At 37.4% G+C, this 20246-nt stretch overlaps 2 protein-coding genes across 3 annotated transcripts; both read left to right on the plus strand.

Moving 5' to 3' along the window:
• Positions 1–728: 728 nt before the first annotated feature.
• LOC127793048 (inositol phosphorylceramide glucuronosyltransferase 1) lies at positions 729–12800 on the plus strand. Of its 2 annotated transcripts, XM_052323825.1 has the most exons (11): positions 729–1328; positions 1888–2008; positions 3655–3840; positions 4130–4293; positions 4681–4788; positions 4975–5112; positions 5203–5310; positions 5638–5923; positions 6014–6137; positions 6470–6526; positions 12361–12508. In XM_052323825.1, exons 1-10 carry the CDS (start codon positions 1095–1097, stop codon positions 6501–6503), a joined length of 1503 nt encoding a protein of 500 aa, XP_052179785.1. In that variant the 5' UTR covers positions 729–1094; the 3' UTR covers positions 6504–6526; positions 12361–12508. The 2 variants fall into 2 exon arrangements, with proteins under 2 accessions (XP_052179785.1, XP_052179777.1); XM_052323817.1 differs by lacking the exon at positions 6470–6526 and having other exon boundaries at positions 731–1328; positions 12361–12800.
• Positions 12801–17158: 4358 nt separating this feature from the next.
• On the plus strand, positions 17159–18737 carry LOC127793137 (phosphoenolpyruvate carboxylase kinase 1). Its single transcript, XM_052323920.1, has 2 exons — positions 17159–18008; positions 18242–18737. Exons 1-2 carry the CDS (start codon positions 17219–17221, stop codon positions 18295–18297), a joined length of 846 nt encoding a protein of 281 aa, XP_052179880.1. The 5' UTR covers positions 17159–17218; the 3' UTR covers positions 18298–18737.
• The last annotated feature ends 1509 nt before the right edge of the window (positions 18738–20246 follow it).

Below are 20246 nucleotides of genomic sequence, written 5' to 3' on the forward strand. Positions count from 1 at the left end.
GAGGGAGAGAGAAGGGACTCCCAGTGAGGCGAGGGATGGAAAACGCCATCAAAAGGGACGGCAAGCCAGAGGTTATGGATAGCTTCTTGAGCACAGACATCAGAACTCGAAAGCCCAACCAAGGCAAAATCATTTAAGGAAGCCAAGGTCGTTCGATAATCGAAAGATTCCGGTTGGAATCAGTATACTCGTCACCTCATCTATGGAGCCCCGTCCGGTACGATCAATTGCAACGATCATCTGATCTCTTGTTGATGACCCGAGCACTGAATTGATGAGAGCTTTGGTTGAAGCAAGCACCAGAGACTTCCTCCTCTCCACCATTGCTTCCTCCTCTCCACCATTGCATGCTAATTTGGAAAGCAACCCAACCCAAAACTAGGGGTGGTGCACCCCTGTGAGGCAAGGGATGAAGAACAGGAGAAGGCAATCGAGATTTGAGATGGAGAACAAAAGAACAAAACCTGCGTGGGGTGTCGCGCTCTGCCAGAACCCGCGTGGGGTGCCATGTCCGCGGGGGGTGTTCGGGTGGAGGGGTTATGGTATATTCGATTCAGATATTTCAGTTATTTCAAGTAAATAACTGATTTGAACACTGAAAATAAAATATTTTAAAAAAATTGACCGAACCAAAATTTTTAAAAAAAATAACTGGACAGAATCGATGTAAATTTGGTTTGGTTAGTTCGATTTAAGCTAAGTTGTGGTCACCCCTAGAAGGGAGGGGCCGTAGCGTAGCGTAGCGTAGGAATAGAGAGAGGCAGGGTATGATGTAGGTTGACCAGAACAAATCCTGAGAATGGTTGAAAGCGCTTGAATCGAATAGAAAGACTTCTCCCAGGCTGAGGCGGCTGCGGACTGTGACGACAACCACAACCGCCACCACGACTCCTCTGATCTCCTTCGTCGAAGGAGCAGCAGACCAGAGCCAGAGGAAGAACAAGAGGAGGAGGGGAAGAAAAATTATCCTAAATCCTATAATAATAATAATAATAATAATAATAATATAATTCCCTTCAATCCCGAATTCCAACTCTCTCTCCCCCCCCCCCCGCCCCAAATCGAACCCTCCTTCCGATCCTTCCTAATCTGCGATGACGCCAATTTATTGCAGATTAGGGATTTTGCTGGCGCTCTTCTCCCTGCTTCTGAATTCGATTCATGCCCGCCAGTCCTCCAACGAGGCCTACGTTACTCTTCTATACGGCGATGAATTCTTGCTGGGTGTTCGGGTTCTCGGCAAGTCGATTCGGGACACCGGATCCACCAAGGATATGGTCGTTCTTGTCTCCGATGGTGTGTCGGAATTTTCCAAGAAACTCCTCCAGGTCTCACCTTCCTCCCGCTCTTTTTAAATCACATGCAATCATTTTTTTAACTCTTTTTTTTTTCTTATTTATTGTTCCCAGTTAGTTCCTGCGCAGGGTTTAGTTAGTTTTTCCTGATAGTGTAATAACAGAATCTGGTTTTAGGTCACTTTCCAAGAAGAGCTATGGTATCTGTATTGGTTAGGTGGATACATAAATTTTATTTGCCAGTTATCTTTATTGTTTGACTGCTCCGAAGATTATGGACAACAAGTTGGTGTGGTTTAAGAAAGAACCGGGTGCATAAGAAAGCTCAATTCAATTATAAACAGTATTTAATTTAAAGTTTTCAATTTCTGTCATTTCCATCTGCTTCCTACACAACCAAATGAGCATTATTTGTGGTTGCCATTTTGGTGGTATAACCTTGATTTGAGAGGAATAAGCAAGGCAATACCTTTCTGCTGCAGTGACTATGATTTGCCTAGTTTGCCTTCTGCTAAAAGTTGATCTAATGTTATTAGTTCATTCTCTATCTCTTATTAACATCACATGGGTTTTGCTGATCTTATGTGTGCAGGCTGATGGTTGGAATGTAGAGCCAATTAGTTTATTGGCAAATCCAAATCAAGTGCGACCCCAAAGGTTTTGGGGGGTCTACACAAAACTAAAAATATTCAACATGACGAACTACAAGAAAGGTAATGTCCTCATATTCTTTGTTCATTTATGAAGAAAATTGAGAGAATAATGAACAAATATAAAATGATGGTGTGCTGCCTCAATAAACCTGGCTACTATATGATGCTCATCTGAACAAGTTGAAGCTGCCTAACATAGAATATGAACTTGTCCTTGGACAAGATTTTAGATGTGATCTTGTCCATAAGGACTTTCAATCTTCATAAGGAGCTTCTTGACGAAATGCATCCCTTGATGGGTAGTTGTCTTTTCTCAACTATTGATACCTAATTGATCGCCTAACGCTGCTTTGATCTTTCATTGGTTTTGGTAATTATCTATGAATCATCGACACTCTAAGATGAATCATATCTGTCACTGATTTTGGTAATTATCTATAAAGCACCAACACTCTGAGATGAATCCTATACGTATGTGGCATGGTTGGAACATGTGTATTCATCTTGTTTTAGCCATCAAAATACATGTCATGCAACGCATATGAGGTGTCTAGCAGTTAGAAACAACGAAGAACTCGTTGAAATTTGATTTTCTTGAAAGTTGTGCAAAAATGCATGCTTTATGAATATCAAACGTTAACATGTGTTTCCTTTGACTTGTGACTTTTCTACTTTTGGTACAAAATTTATTGACTACCGAATTAAATGTTTTTAACATTTGTGGTATAATTGCAAACGAGTGATGCATTTAATATAACCTTGTGGATTGAAATTAATATTGTTATTCAGTACTTTGTTGGCTTTTGGATACTAGTGCTACCATGATGGCTCATGCAATTGTAATTTTTGGCTATATGCTTACCGTATCTATGTCTACATTTTGTACAAAACATTCCACTTTTGCCTGTCAGATTTGCTGACCTGACAACCTGTCTGCAGGAGTGTGGGATCCACATTATTACTAGGCTGACTATGTTGTTGGCTTTCTTAAATGAAACCTGATAAGAGTACCCCTAGTTTCTTGTAGAGCATCTAGTGGAACTACCTGAAATTCCATTCAAAGTTCTGTCAAGTCTTTAACAACACCCCCCCCCCCCCCCCCCAATGCCATGCTTATTCACATGTAAAATCTAGTTGGATCATTGAACCACTCGTACTGATTTGTAAATTGGTGCCTGCTTGAATTGCATTTACAGTGTGTGCTATCCATCCAAAGCATTTTCATAGTTGCAGGCTGGGTTGTCCTCGGATATGACGAATAAGAGCATTTCCCCCTGGAAGGAATTTTACACCTTTGTGAACACTCCTCTTCCAGGTCGTTAGGAGCCCATTTCTAAATCTCCTTTTGGGTTTCTTCTTCCTTTACCCAGCTATCTACCTCATGCCACAGACCTGATTTTCCTTATTCTGGAGACATTATTACCTCTTCAGCATTACAAAGATGGTGGAGGGAGCACATGAATTTGGTCTATGAACTTAATTCATAGTGGCTTAGTTGTTATGAATAAAAAAAAATTCTAAAACCACATTTGAATCAGAAAATTAAGGAAGACACTTTCTCATCAGTAAACAGTCTAGTTTCCTGATGCCTTTTTTTTTTCCCTGCATTAGCAATTGATGGAGCTTCTTATTTTATTATGTCTTACAATTATTGAAATCATGTTGATCTTTTATTTTCTTTCTTTGTTTTTCTATAATTGTTGCAGTGGTGTATCTTGATGCTGATACGATAGTTGTAAAGAGTATCGAAGATTTGTTTAAATGTGGCAAATTCTGTGCTAACTTAAAGCACTCAGAAAGGCTCAATTCAGGAGTTATGGTACTGGAACCATCTCAAACAGTTTTTAATGACATGATGACCAAAGTTAAAACATTGCATTCTTATACTGGAGGTAAGGGATTTGCTTTATGCAAATATTTATTACCTGCCACTCTTATTTTATCAGAAAAACAAAGTATATGGTGCTTGCTACTTTTTAGGTTATTATTTTCCATTAAGTGCAAGTCTTGCATCCTATTATTGTCTCTCTGTATACAAGGTGAAGCTGATTAGGCTAGTCCTATTATTTTATGCTTGAATACATAATCACAACAAAGTTTCAGGAATTACTTTTCTTTGTATATGGAGTTTGAGGAAGCATGCTTCAGAATAAAAGGACTGACATCCCATTTATCTCGCAGGAGACCAGGGGTTTCTAAATTCCTACTATGCAGGGTTTGCTAATGCCCATGTTTTTGAGCCAGACTTGCCTAAGGAAGTGTTAAATTCTAGAGCAGTCCCTGAGATGGAGAGGCTCTCGACTCTATATAATGCTGATGTGGGCCTGTACATGCTTGCAAACAAGGTACTGCTTCCTGAAATCAAACAATATGTACCATATTTTCTTCATTGTATGCACTTTATGTTTCGGTTTTCCTTCATTTCTTTCCCCTGTCCAGTTAAATAGTTGATTATGATTTCATTGCAAATGCTTATGCTAGAATATGATGTCTGTTTGTGTTTGTATATTGAACCACCCCAACAATCAAAATTTTGATCACAATGATACATATTATATTTTGATAATAATGATATAATTTTTCAATTTTTTATGGCTGATAAGTCTTGTAATACTATAAGTTATAAGAAATTAGATAGATGACCATGTCATCAATATATAAGACTTCCATGTTACTTGTTTGCATCAAATTTGTAATTGAAATATGTAACCTTCTCATATTTTAACCTGCAGTGGATGGTGGATGAGGATCAACTTCGAGTGATACATTATACTCTTGGCCCCCTTAAGCCATGGGATTGGTGGACATCTTGGCTTTTAAAACCTGTTGATGTCTGGCAGGTAATTTTATTTAATCCATAACCGATATCCATGTGCAGCTTTATTTGCATTCCCACCAGTCCACACACTAGTTATTATTTCACGTTTTGTTTTGGCAATTAATCCTTCTCCTTTTGCATTTTCTTGTACATTTAAATTCATGCAACAAATTGCTTACTATATCTCTACTGTTTGCTGGTAATGCAGAATGTTAGGGTTCAGCTTGAAGAATCTCTTCCTGGGACTGGTGGGGGCAGAAGTCCCAATCATGAACTTCTAGTGAAATTCCTTTTCCTATTCCCAGTTTTTACTTTACTTTTCTGTTACTACCGGTCTTTTCTACAGGTCAGCAGTACCCTTATATTCTTTTTATTTAATACTGAAGTGCACATATTATTTCTTTCCCTGAGTTGAAAGGATTTGATTTTGGTGCAGACACGTTCTTTGGGGGATCACATTAGGCATCTTTACTACAAGTTCAGATCTAGGGGTGCTCTAGTTTATTCTGCTGTTTCTTCTACTACCACAGATTCTAGTCCACAGGTTAAATTTCCTATTCCAGAAAGCACTGTGTGCTTATTCTTCTACTTCTGTCTCTTTGTTTTTAGAATGTTATGGTTTTAGATTGTAGGGCCATCTTCTCATGCCAATATTGTGACAAATGGCAACGGCATACTTTCTGCCTTTTACTGTATCAAAGCGTAGGCTTCAGTCATGATTCTTTCTATGTGCATAAATGCGTTAACTGTCTCTAGATTAGTGTTTAAATCTTGAATTATTTGTTGCATGTTTATTTATTTTCGATAAGTAATTTTTTGTGTTTTCTTCTTCTCATGTTTGTTAAAACTCTTTGTGGTGAATGATGAGCAGTTCTCAAATGAAGTGCAGTCCAAAGTGCCTGTTTTTCTGGGTGGACTTTCTGTTTTTGTCTGTTTTGTGGCTGCTGTGGTGTCCCTAGCTCTTGCAATACTGATTGTCCCAAGGCAAGTAATGCCATGGACTGGTTTGCTTCTGATGTATGAGTGGACGTTCACACTCTTCTTCCTGTTGTTTGGAAGTTATCTACACTCAGTATACCGGTGGGGAAAGATGAAGGCAAATCAAGTTGGATCTGCTTCTTCTCGTCCTGGATCTCTTGATTACGACTCTGGAAAAGGTTTTATAGTGTCTGCAAGATTAAGTTTAAATGTGCACTGTCATTCCTAGTTGATGCTAATTAGTTCCTTTTTTATGGTGATGTTGATAGGCCATCAGCGGCAATTATCTTCTTGTGATGTTGCTACATGCTATTACGGGTTAGGAATGGCATTCCTGGCTGTTGCTGCCCCTTCATTGCCTTGTTTGCTGGGGATCACTGCTCTCTTCTTCAGGTAACTTACATGATATTTTTTTGAGATCATTATACCCATTAAGGTGGTCGATATTATGTACTCAAAGAATTTTTAAGAACTGCAATTTTTAGCATTAAGTAGTTATCATTCTGTGTGTTTATGACTACAGTTGCAGTAAGAATAATGGGTCTCATTTAGTTTTTGGTTCACTGATTGGTGCAGATGTTTGGTTTTCATACTTTTTTGGATCTATGTCATATGTCTTCTTCCTCTTATTCGGACTAGCAGTTAGCATAAACAAGAACAATGTCTGCTCAGTACATTGAATTGCTTTCTTGTAATATGGTACTTAATAATAAACTCTGCTATAGTTTTCAGGATAGTAAAAGGGAAGCTTGGTTCTAAGAAGCGGAACCAGTTCTAAGAAGGTGAATACTTGTTAGATTCTCTGGTAATACAGTCTGACATGTGTCAAAAACACATCCTAATATATTTTATTATTTATACAGCATATCTAGAGGAAGACCAAAAAAACTTGGTAGGAAACTGTTGGGTGTGATATAAGTCATAAGGGTCTAACTGAAGATAAAATCATTGATAGAAATGATTAGTGAGTTAGAATCATGTAGCTGACCCCACATAGTGTGATTAAGGCTTGATGTGTTATATTTTTACAACATATTTAGCATGGGGCACAGTGGGGACGCTTGAAGTACATGTCCATCCTAGGAAATGCATTAGACCCCTTCACAAGTTTGAACAACATGGCTTGGTGGATGCACATGTTTATTAGCTGGGGGCATACCTTGAATAAGAGCTCACAATTTAAATTAAAATGACATGGATTTATTATTAATTATTCCTTTTTAGCTTTTAATTTTGTGCAATTTGAATTTGGATTCCTATCTCTAGCTGGAGGGTTTATTGAGATAATATTAGGACCTTTTTCTTAGTTCTTGCAATATAAGGAATGGAAGAAAATATTTTTTTTTAATGTTTTGATGTAATCAAATAAGTGCATTTGTAACCTAAAGTAATGAAAAGTTCTATTATTTTGATAAATGCCTCTACTCTTTTGTTTTGTTGAGATTTTGTCAGTTACTCGATGTTATCTTCATATTTCTATCTATTATATTGTATTTGTCTCGTATATTGTATTGTGCTTATTTGACTTGGGCCCACATGCATCATGAACTCTACATTTTTAGAATAGGTGAAATATAAGGCTTTGTCATGACTATGAGCATGTTAAGTACATTTGACAATATTTATCATCCATTTAGAAAAAGGCAAGAAATGCAACAGAAACATAAACTCTTTATGCATTTTACTCAAAATCTCCCCAAAAAGTAAAAATTAGTTCTAGTATGACTTGATCCACATGGGAACTAACTGTATAAAAGAAGAAGAGTGTGCTTTTGAATTTGAAATGTAAAGTTTACACAAAATACATGAATAATAGACAAACATCCAATCTGGGTTGTTTTAGTTTGTATTTATGTTGAGAGACCATAAAACATGGGTACTACACATATTTCTTTAATATTACATATATTACATAAATATTTTAACACTCCCCCTGAAGTTGGAGTGCATGTGTCTTATGTTCTAAAGGGACTCCCTAGTACATGAAGTCCTTGCTTTGCAAGGATTGTTTTTGTACACAACCTCACCTTTTCTTTGCAAATAGGCTATTTCCAGGACTCAAACTTGCAATCTTCTAGTCACTTATTGTTGCTAGGAAGACTCACTAAAATATAAGCAAGCGAACTTGCAAGCTACTATGTAACCTAATCCTTTAACTTCATGAGTAGTTCTGATAACATTTCATAACATCTCTTTACTGAAATTGCAATGAACTTCAATTTGTGTAGTCCTATTGTGATATACAAGCTTGGAAATTATGTGGATTGTTGCTTGATTACATTAATTCCATAGATGGTGAATTTACAAGAATATGCTTTAAGCATATCAACATCTTTTGTCAAATGGGAAGCTTGTCCTATATATGTCGCTTTTATCGTTGATTTTGTATATGAACATGGTCCTAACACAATAAATAATGCTTAGGTGCACTCTTAATATATCTCAAAATGCAAATTAAGATATCTAAAAAAAGTACCCTTTTTGCCAGTAATTTTTTTAGATGATATTCTCACTAATTGAAAAGCATCTCCAGTGCATGAGACTTCTTGTGCTGCAGGGGTGAAGGGAGGGATTGATTTTGTATTTAGCCTTATTATTGTTTTTATAAATTTAGTAAGAATGTAAGAGTGGAGGATGTTATAATAAAATTTTGAGACCAAATCATACAAAGAAAATACCATTTTCGATATTTGAGATCAGTGATTCAAAAAGATGGAGAAATTCACGAGAATGTCACGCATAAAATTAAGGCAGGTTGGCTAAAATGGAGAAATGCATCGAGGGTGTTATGTGATGGTAAAATCCCATTAAAACTGAAAGGAAAATTCTATAGGACAGCTATAAGACCAGTTTTGTTTTATGGCTTAGAATGTTGGGCAGTCAAATACCAGTATGAGTAAAAGACGAGCGTAGCGAAGATGAGGATGCTAAGATAAATGCGCGGCTATACAAGAAAAGATAAAATTAAAAATGAGGTTATTCGTAATAAGGTAGGAGTAGTGCCAATCGAGGAGAAGATGAGAGAGACTAGATTAAGATGGTTTGGTCACGTGAGAAGAAGACTAAGAGACACTCCTGTGAGTAAAGTTGATAAAATGGAACAATTAGTCAAAAAAAGAGATAGAGGCAGACCCAAGAAGACTTTGGGAGAGACATTAAAATTTGATATGAAGTGTATGAGCCTAAATGAAGATATGACAAAAGACAGAAATATATGGAAGTCTAGAATTCATATAGCCGACCCTACATAGTGGGATAAAGGCTGGATATTTTGTTGTTTATTGCTTTTGCAAAGAAACTGTTTTTAACAACTTGAACATGTGCCCTTCCAATCACAAATGAGCAACTTTACTGTTGTTTCCAAGGTTCACCCTCCATATTTTCACTAACAGGAACTGTACCTTTTTGTCCATGGAAGTTTATGGCATTGGTATAATTGCAACAATTATAAAAGTATGAGGTATTTATGGAAAAATTTGTTGTCATGTTAAAATAGTAAAGTTAGGCAAGTTTCATTCCCCCCCTCTCTAATTGAGAATTTTCTTATATATTCCTAATGAGTGTCGAAACAACTTTGTTTCAAAAGTATTTGTAGTTTAGTTAGATCTGGTAAATTTTGATTAATTTCTTCCAAATATTAGGATTTCATTGCTCGTTAGTTTTTTGTGTCAATATCTTAGGAGATAAAAATGCTCTGACCATTTTGACAAAAAAACCAATATTTTGCTCCGTGTATGTAGAATATGAAATATTTTCACATACGTAAAATATATCTTTATTAGTCAGCTTATCTTTACAACATCATGATATATTGTGTTGTGCATCACATGTTGTGTCGTGTTCTTGTCCCTTTGTCTCAATGCTTCTGTCAAGTCCCCAAGGCTATAATTGTCATTATAGTAGTAGTTAGTATACATGCATTTACTGTATTGTACTCTAAGTTGCTGAGAATAGTTGTACCTTTCAGTTAGATAGGTTGGAACAGCCTATAAATAAGTTGTATCACTTAGAGAATGTTATCTTTGAATTGATAATTGAATTTCAGACTTCCCTCTCATCAATTCTCTCTCAAATTCCCTCTCATTCCCCTCTGATTTCTCTCTAATCTTTCCCTTTCTCTGTTCTGCTGCAACTCTCCCTCATTTCTGTCTATTATTTCCCTCTTTCTGTCCAATTCTCCCACCAATCCTTTCTGTTCTTGGTCCTAATTCCCTTGGATCCTTCCAATTTCCAACCCAAAGCCTAGGTACATGACAACTTCTTAGACTGTATGGTTAGCACTTGAAAAACATTCATCTGAATCATCATCCACATATCCAAAGAGCCAGGACAAAGATAAAGCGCCCACATTTCTCTCCTCCACAATGCTGCAGTTCCACATGATTGGTATACCACGTTCTCCCATGGCATCCAAAATTTTCCAATTTACAGATCCACTACTCACTTGCTGTTAACCACCTTTGGCCAACTTTTCTATCTTAATACCTACCATACTCACTTCCAATTCTTCAAGAAAGCTTTTAACCGCCATTTTTATTATTGGTTTTCAAGTCCTTCACATTTTGACTGATAATTATGTGCTCTATGAGGGATTATATATTTAACAGCTCCCCTTCTTTCCCTCTCATTCCCCTCTGTTCTTACCACCACTTTTTCCATCATGGTTAACCCCCCAAGGCTCCAAATTCTTTAGTTCTTTGTCCAACTGGTTTGTTTGACCCTACTTCTATTTAACCCTGTATTAAATCTGTCACATAGCAACTAGGCTTCAGAGGCAGGGAAAAATTCTGAAAGCTGATCTTCTATATGGGAAAGTCACTCCTGTAAATCATGTAGTGCTATTACCCACTAAGAGACCCAACCCTGAACTCTGTGTTCCAGACACCTGCCCTCAACACAACTTAACTGCAGCAATCGTCCCTTGTGTTAATGACAGTCCAGGCTACATGAAAGGGCGCCCTCCCTTGCTGGCTGTGTCATAGTTGAGACTTCAGAACCTGGACCATATCCAAATCATCATCTCATCTAAAATCCAAGAATTGATTCAACTACTTTCCTTCACCCCCCTCACCGCCAATTTCTAGGATGACTCCTCTCGCACCCTTCCTGAGAACCTCCATCACACCAAGCTCCCCAAACTCTGGAAAATATTTTTCAGTTCTGTCTCCAACTATGCATAAAATCTCCAGTTTTCATTTTCCATGGAAAATTCGAAAAATGCTTTCAAATGTTAGAAGTGCTGAAAACAAATGTCCAATCTAGAGAATTGAAATATATGTTCAAAAAAGAGAGAAACAAAGGGGTTTCTTTTGTGCAAGTGTAAAGGTTTTCTTGTGCTTGTGCAAGTGTAACTTGTGTTAAGTAAGGATATGAGATGTTCTGGGGAAAATTTTTGTGGAAAACTGCATTTTCCAGATAATTCAAATTAGTAAGGCAAATTTCAAAAACTCATTTTAGGAGTTTTCCAAGTCCATTTCAATTTTGGAGAACCACATCTCCATTTTCTGTTTAAAGAATTTTTGTATTTGAGCAAGTTTTCTAGTTTTTCATTTTCTGTGGAGTAACTTTTTGGAAAACCTGGGGCTGTTTTCCACGACTAAACATTCAAAAGGGGGTTCCCTTTTCCTGTCTCCTTTTACGCTGGCCCTGGACAGCCTCTGAAAGAAGAAAAAAAACTTGCAGGCTCACATCCTTAGAACCCAAGCTTGTCTATGGCATCAAACCAAAAACACCCATTCTGTAGGGAAAAGAGAAAAACCCGGCAAAACAATCCTAACAAGTTCTAAATGAGTTCTTATGGTTATAACCATATGTAATTCCTTCAATCTGTGGCAATTGGCAAGAGCCCCACATGGGCAAACTTCAGCATATTGATGACATCCTCCCCATTTTTTCACCTGATGTGGAACCTTGATTCATTTTCCACGAGGCATTACTAAGATGGCAAGGCTGGAGACCTCTTATTTCGCTCTTATCTCCTCTCCCTCTCTTTCTATTGGGAATGGGTCTTCATGTGGGGAAGATGTGACATTTTGATGCATTCGAAGGCCAATATCCTGAAATTCAGGCTTTCTGCCTTTTAGAGTGATCATGCTTGCATTAGCTTTTATCTAATGGGTATATTAAGTGTTGTTATGGTTTGCTCCCCATGCATAATTGTGTGAATTGTTTCCTAAGTATAATAATATTTGAACCTGAAAACTTATGCATTGAATTAGTAGGTTAAAAAATTATTAATTGATTGGAATAATGTTTGAGATAAATTTTCTATATAAAGATTGAATGCATAAACTTGACAATTATCTGATGATTGTGAAGTCCTGTATCCATTAGATTTCATACATTTTGTCAAGTGTGTATTCTGAAAGGGAAACATGAATCTTTCAAACTTTGAGCACCAAATCTATCTATTTTCATTAATTCTAGGTGGGCATGGTGCAGTGCCTTGTGATTTCTGCTATATGGGCTTGAATATGCTAAGATGTATCCGCAGTTACCCCTTTTTTCAACTTTGTTGGGCGGCACGTTCTGGTTGTGTACATTGTATGAATTTGCATATAATTCAAGGACGCAAATTTTTTTTTTTTCCCAGCCATAAATTCTCCTGATTTTACAGGTTAGGATTGATGTTTGCTGGCGGCCTAGTTTTGGCATCTTTCATGACATACGCTTCAGAACATCTTGGAATTAGGTCATTTTTGAGAGGCTTAGAAGAAAAAGACGTACCACGGACAAAAAGCTTATGTTTCTTATGCTAACGAGAGTCAAATTTATAGGTGGAAGCCAGCCGATAACCCAAGTTTTCCTCTCTGAAAATCTCTCATTTGCTTCACTTATAGCTGCTGCTGCTGCTCTCCAAGGGCGTGATTTGAGATGAAATTTATTCTATTGCTAGGCATTTTGCAAGTCTAGAAACGCTATTCTTTATCTTGTGTTGTAATTTGTCAGAGCATCGGGTTGATCAACTTTCTGTATAATGTTGTTGTAGTGTACAAAATTGCATCTTTTTTTTTGGATTGAACTAATAACACTATGGCACTCTCATATTTGGGCAGAGATTCTTTTTGTATTTTCTTTTCTGTTGTTGACCCCCACTTTCTCTCCCTGCTGTCGCTGGTTTCTTCTTCTGATTCTGATATGATATGGAGAGTTAGCCTATGTTCTCTTTGTTGTTTTTAATTTGGTTTGAGTTTTTAATTTTTTAAAAATACTGAAAATATGTTTTTTTTTTATTTTAAAAAATATATTTTCCAAAATAAAAAAAAATTATAAAGAAAATTCAAAATAATATTTTGTCATTTTGAGCGTTTTTTTTTGAAAAAACACACAAAAAATTAAAGCACGAAAAATGTATACAACGCAACACAACGCCCTTCCCCTCCCCCCCAAGTCTCATTTCTCTTCTCACTCTCTCTGTCTCTCTCTCTCTACTCTCTTCTCACCATGGCAAGAATCAAATTCGACCCCCTAGTCTCGCATCTCTTCTTACTCTTTATGTCTCTCTCTCTTCTCTTCTCTTCTCGTCATGGCAGAAACCAGATCCGATCGTATTCTTCATTATCGTTCGTCTCTTTGTTATCATTCGCTCGATGGTTTAAAACCATTGCCATGGCCAACTGGTTGAATTGCTCCTTCTCGACCATGGCGTTGGTCTCCTCCCCTATTTCCTTTCGAGCAGCAATCTTTGTGGTTGTTGTTTAGAAAGAGAGTCGAGTTGCTACGATAATAGGTGAAGAAGGAGATGGGGCGATCATCAATGATGATGAGGAGAAACAGAGACGTTGACGGTGAAGGGAAGAGGCGGCGACGGTGCAAGGATGTGCAAAAAACCCTAATGTGGGTGAGGAAGAGATGGAAGAAGATAGTGCGGCTCCCTTCCTCGATTTTTTTTTTTTTTTTTGTGTTATTTGATTTTGTTTGTTTTATTTTATTTGAATATGTAATATGATTTTTTTGTATTAATTTTTTAAATAATATTTCTAAGATTTTGATTTTTTGTTTTATTTTTTTTTATAGTTTAAAGTATTTGAATCAAATTCATTCAATAAAATATTATAATAACAAAAAAAATTATTTTTTAAATTTCAAAGTAGATGTGTTTTCTAGTTTTCTATTTTAAAAAATAATTTTTTAAAATAACAAAAAAAAATACGTTTTTAAAAATCTCAAAATAGACACTCAAAATACAAAATTAAAAATAATTTTAAAACTCAAAACTCAAAATTAAAATACGAAAAGAACACTACCTTAGTGTTTTATTTTATGTTGTTATTATTATTTTTCTTAAAAGTACTTCTTATTTGGGATGATCGTTTTAATGCGACATTCGGTGTTTGTACTCTTGATTATATTAAAAGAGATAAATCACAATTAAACTCACGATTCACTAAATTAACAAAACATCTCAAGTTATCTTGGGGGTTATTTTTTACTTGTACTTCATTCATTCTTTTTCTTTTTTTGATGGTTCTCTCAATTGGTGAATGGATCCCCCAAGTGCAAGAGTGATAATTCTTGGGGAATGTCAAGTCTATAGATAGATAGATAGATCCATATATAGACTGATAATTATTTCGAATAATTAATTAGTTAACTGCATGCTTAAACTGCATGAATATATCGTCAAAAGATTACAATGAAATAATAATCATGCCATACCATACCATACCATGCCTGCCTGCTTAATTCAGCAGCTTAATATTATTATTATTATATGATGATGATAATAACGACCATAATAATATTATATTATTGAAGAAGGGCAACCGAGTAGTGGTGGGGCCGTAGTGTTTTGTTGGGTCTTTGTCTTGTTATTACCCCCAACCAACCCCTGTTGGCGCGCTATCTTAAACTATTTGTAATAATCTGTAATTTGTACCAACCGAGCTGCTTATCTGTAATCCGTTTCTACCAACCGACTTTATTTATTTATTTATTATTATTATTATTATTATATGATGATGATTATGATGATTAAGGATGGATCAATGAATTGAATCCTATATCCATTACTGATGTTGTTATTATAATTAAAATAAAATTTTGTACTATATATATACGCACTTAATTGTTTAAGGCAGGCGTCAGTGACACTCAGATTACGTGTGCCCACGGCAATTAAGCCCACAATATATCTGTATGTATGTATGTATATATATTAGCATCTTCTTAATCTATGTTTGTGGGATGATGAATCTATCTATGGTGTATATTACATTACATATATAAGACACAACAAGAAAATGCATACATATTAGGAAAATGCTCGAAAACCCGACTTGTTTATCGAAAAGAGACAAAAATACTATTTTGCCCCCACGCTTGGCTCTCTTTCTCCCTCTCTCATGGATTCCCCCCTTTCTACACGTCTCCCCTGCCATGATCGTCGTCTCGCCTCTCCGTCGCCTCTCTGCCATCGACGCCTCACCTCGCCGACAATTAATACGACAATCATGACAGGGGAGATGAGCAAAGTAAGAGGACAATAGCCCGCTTTACAAATTTATAAAGTGAGTGGGGGTAAAATTATTTATTTATCCATTTTTTGTGAGTCACTCAATAGGCTCGTCAGACCATGTGGAATGACTCTACATATTAAACTTTTGCATTAACCCTGGTGGTGGGTGGTGGTTTGGAATTAGCATTTAATAATTTTGTCAAATTCTATGGCCGGGCTACCTTATACATACTGCCATCTATCTATCTATCCGCCTCTTTTCATTTTTAAAAAATAAAATAAAAATAAAAACAGGTGCTGCAGCGCTTAATAATTCCTCCTAATGATGAATTATTATTATTATTATTATATACTTAAAATTAATTTAATTACTTGACAACTGGCATTGTATACGTCAACGATGATATTCACAATTACACGTGTCCTATGCACATGCATGCAACATAACATTTTCAACATTAATTAATTAATTAATTAAACGTAAGAGCATATCTAATACTCCTTATTTTGTGGGCCCACTCAAATACTCCTGATTTTTACCTAATCCAATATATTAATAATAAATAATCGTAATCAATGACTTAAATAATATATATATATATATTACTTTAATTTAAAAAAATAAAATATATTACATTATATTTATTACCAATTAAATTAAATTTCATACTCAAGGAAGTGGAAGGGAAAGTGATGGTGGTTGTCGACGTTCAGATTTAGTTGATTGTGATTCGCAGACGTGTAATGAGAAAATGAGCCAAAATGTAAAGAGAAAGAATTAAGTATAAGCAAAGACGAAAAATAATAAGTATAAGCAAAGGATTTTACGTGGTTCGGGCAGAAAAATATCTATTCCATGACTGTTCCCTTATTATTATGGCAGAGTAACAATATGGTATTATCCGTTTTCCCCCTTTACAATGGTGTTGTTAATATGTATTTATAGTGAAGGGTGTTTATAATTGCATAAAATACAAAAGTGTAGATATTATATTATGGGGGACAAGATGTCCTTATCATCTCCATAAAATCAGGAGTGGAGCTCCGTATCACCTGGGATTTGGTTTGCCTCACAAAAATAAGTGGGTCTCTGTATCCGATTATCGAGCAATTTTATTGCTAAGCGAGCTGAATAGTTTGACCGGCGAGCTGTATGGTTAGGCCAGCGAGTTAGAAATATTGTTGAGAACTTGTTGAGTATATCACTGAGAGCTCATTGGAAGCCTTGCTAGGAGCTCGTTTGGTTCTGCGATTTGAGTTCAGATTTTAGCAATGTATGAACCTGTTTGACAAGCTCAATTAGGTCTACTAGACTTTAAAATTGGATCAGTCTATTAGATTGAGTCTAATCCATAAAAAATAATACGAAAAATAAGCATAACAGTAGTGGTGGTGGTGGTGGTTAAATAGTTTTCTCTAGACTACTACACCACACCTCTTATCTATTGCTTAGAAGAATGATCAAATTATTATTTATAATAATTAGAAGAAGAATAAAGTAAGGATGATTTATTATTACTATTATTATTATTTAAGATATTATAAAGTAGTAGACGGAACTATATAAAATATAATAATAATTGAGAATTATAGGTTAAGTTTGAATGAATAATAATGCATTTATTTAGTCTCGTGTAACTTATTATTAACGTTACAATATTTGATTTGATTTGATTGGATGGGAAGCATGCATGCATGAATTGACCCCTCCCTTTATTATTATTATTATTTTGACTATTTCTTCCTTCAAGCCAGAAACAAAACAAAGAAAGAAAGTGGTTTATTGGCAACACAAACAAACAGAAACAGTTGTGAATTTGACCACCCTAATAATAATAATAATAATAATGAAAAAGAAGGAAGGAAGGAAGGAAGGAAGGAATATTCGAGGGAGGATTCGATCGGATTCAAATGGAGCGAATCGGGTCGTGGTGTCATATATATAAAACCAGAGGGAGGAGGGGCCGAAAGCACCAACCAATTAACACACACACACACGGGAACAAGTCTTCGCATTATGTTCGAGAGCTTAAAGAACGACTACCAAGTGAGCGAAGAGATCGGCCGCGGCCGCTTCGGCGCCGTCTTCCGCTGCACTTCCACCGCCTCCGCCCACTCCTTCGCCTGCAAGTCCATCGACAAGCGCCACCTCTCCGACCCCGTCGACCGCCAGTGCCTCGACCGCGAGCCCAAGATCCTCCACCTCCTCTCCGGCCACCCCAACATCCTCCGCCTCCACGCCGTCTTCGACGACCCCAACTTCCTCCACATCGTCACCGATCTCTGCGACTCCGACGACCTCTACGCCCGCCTCACCGCCGCCCGCTCCTTCTCCGAGCCCGCCGCCTTCGCCCTTTTCCAGCCGCTGATCTCCGCCCTCGCCCACTGCCACCGCGTGGGCGTGGCCCACCGTGACATCAAGCCCGACAACATCCTCTTCGACTCCGGCGGCAAGTTGAAGCTCGCGGACTTCGGGTCGGCCGAGTGGTTCTTCTGCGCCGGCGAGAGGCGGCCGATGAGAGGGATCGTGGGGACGCCCTACTACGTGGCGCCGGAGGTCTTGGCCGGCAGGGACTACAGCGAGAAGGTCGATGTGTGGAGCGCCGGCGTGATTTTGTACATTCTTCTCGCCGGCGTTCCCCCGTTCTACGGCGAAACTCCGGTGGAGACTTTTGAAGCGGTGATGCGTGGGAATCTGCGGTTTCCGACGAAGATTTTCAGGTCGGTGTCGCCGGAGGCCAAGGATCTGCTGAGGAAGATGATCTGTAAGGATGTTTCGAGGCGATTGTCGGCTGAACAGGTCCTAAGTAAGTAATTCTCTTCTCTAATTCGCTTTCAATTTCGTTTTTTTCTTTCTTTGGGAGAAACATAAAGGGAATGAGTGGCTGACGGAATGATTAAATTTTTTTTTGTCTTTCTTGCCTTGCCCTTATTTTCCCTTCCCCTGCGAATCCTCTCAAAATGCTTCAGCTTTTCGGAGAAAGTGAAAGTAATCAATCCATTTATATAGAGTTCCTGATTGGGGTGTTGTATGATGCAGGACATCCGTGGATGATCAATGGAGGAGAGACGGGATCAACCGCTGATCTGACTTGAAACTGGCTCTGAATGATCGATGTACGTGTATTTATATATAATAATACGAACCAACCAACAAGAGAGAGGGTTGTTCTTGTTCTTCCGGATCGGATCGGAATTGGAAGAGAGGGGGAAGAAAGAGAGGACGGCCAATGAATTGGAGATTGGGGTTCTATATGTCTCTCTGTGTTTAATCTTTCTTGAGGAAGAAAGGGTGGCAATCATATGTATGTACATTTGTATCTGCGGCGTGGGGAATCAATCTGTACTATATATGCATATTTATAGGTATATATGTATATGATGAGAGATCATAATTAAGATGATCCTTTTCTTTCTTTCTTTCTTTCTTTCTTTCTTTTTTGGGTACGGGAAGAGATGCAGAGTGGTTTTATTATGTATGCAACATATGCAAATAACAGAGAGATTGCGTTATATGAATGGTTAATTTTCTCCCATCTCTTCTGCATCATCGTCGTCGTCGTCATCATATTCTTCTTCTTCTTCTTCTTCTTCTTCTTCTTCTTCTTCTTTGTTGGGATGAGAAGGGAAGGGAAGTGAAAGCGTGTATATGGCAGTAGAATGAACTGTTTTATGTAACAGTGTTGGTTTAATATACAAAAATGTTCTCCAGTCCGTGACAGATTTGCCCGACGACGCAGGCAGACAAGGAGTGGGGCCCTGATGTTGGCCGCGGGCAAATGTTATATTGGCAACATAACAATTTTGGTTTAATATAACCTTGATTTGGTTATATGGCATCTTAGTCTGTTTTTCGTTCTTCTGGTGTGTTGGATGGATGGAGCCAGATTGTTTGAGCTTTTTGCATGAATGGAAGTGTTCATTTGCCTTCTTCTCCTCTCCTCTCCTCTTGGGTCATAATTTCATTTGAAGTCTGATTTGATTTTGATTTTGACTTTGGCAGTTGGAGATGAGTTTGATGTGGGGGGTGGGGTTGGGGAGGAGGCATATTACTTGGCATATGCTTTTTTTCCTTTTGCTGTTTTGAAATTGAAATGACCCGACCCCCCTTTGAAATGTTCTGATGTCACTGTATACGTCACCCCTTTTGTTTCTTTCCTTTCTTCTTTGGCGTGGTTTTAGAAGAGTAGAGGTCTGGTCTCTCTTTGGGTGTTTTGGTGAAAAAGTCTTTTTAAAGTCTACTCTACTGACTGACTGACTGACTACTCCACAAAGAAACATGCACACACAATGACAAGAAGCCAAGAAGGGTCTTTAATTTCATTAAACACAATATCTAACTATTCAAATTCTACCCCCCCCCATTCTGTACGCAATCTACTATTTATTCCAACAACAGTAAAATAAGTTTGAATCACCATCGGATCGGATGGGTGGGTTGGCAGCGGTTGAATTAAGGGCATGTCTAAGTGCTTTTATATAATTGAATTGAAGCCCATCCATCTCTCCTTGAAATTGGGCTGCTCTTATCTTATCACAGTCCAGCACTTGGGTAGTGGGTGGGTAGTAGTAGTACTCTCATACTGTGCCTGTTAGTTAGATTATTAGGTATGGAATGGAATTCCTCCTATAAATTAGGACTAAGCACAGTGGTGGTGGGCATGTGAATTGGTGATTGGGGTCAGTGCTTGCTTGCGTTTTTAATTTTGTAGTGTTGTGCTGTTGCTTGGACTCCACTAGTTGGAGGGAGAATAGGAGGATGAGAAACAAAGTGAAGTTAGACGAGAGAGATTGTTAGAGCCCATAAACGATAACACTATACATATAGGATAATGTGAGACCAACAAATTGGTGGACAAACTCAATTTATCACGATATTTGATACCAAAATATTATAATAAATTAAATTCAAATTTTTGAATGAAGCTTTTTTTCTCGTATTCTCTTTATCTTTCATTCCCCCCCTCTCTCTCTTTCTCTCTCTCTCGTCTCATTCTATCTCTGCTAATTCTCACCAATATATTTGTCCTCTACTTCTGTCACCG

Source organism: Diospyros lotus, chromosome 1, assembly GCF_014633365.1.
Source record: "Diospyros lotus cultivar Yz01 chromosome 1, ASM1463336v1, whole genome shotgun sequence".
Lineage (NCBI taxonomy): Eukaryota > Viridiplantae > Streptophyta > Magnoliopsida > Ericales > Ebenaceae > Diospyros > Diospyros lotus.

Bases quoted from the DNA above. Each gene is read 5' to 3' on its own strand.
- LOC127793048 (XM_052323817.1), top strand. From the start codon at position 1,095: ATGACGCCAATTTATTGCAGATTAGGGATTTTGCTGGCGCTCTTCTCC. The intron at 4,789-4,974 runs GTAATTTTATTT...CTGGTAATGCAG, and splicing joins AACCTGTTGATGTCTGGCAG to AATGTTAGGGTTCAGCTTGA. The intron at 5,924-6,013 runs GTTTTATAGTGT...TGATGTTGATAG, and splicing joins TGATTACGACTCTGGAAAAG to GCCATCAGCGGCAATTATCT.
- LOC127793137 (XM_052323920.1), top strand. From the start codon at position 17,219: ATGTTCGAGAGCTTAAAGAACGACTACCAAGTGAGCGAAGAGATCGGC. The intron at 18,009-18,241 runs GTAAGTAATTCT...TGTATGATGCAG, and splicing joins GTCGGCTGAACAGGTCCTAA to GACATCCGTGGATGATCAAT.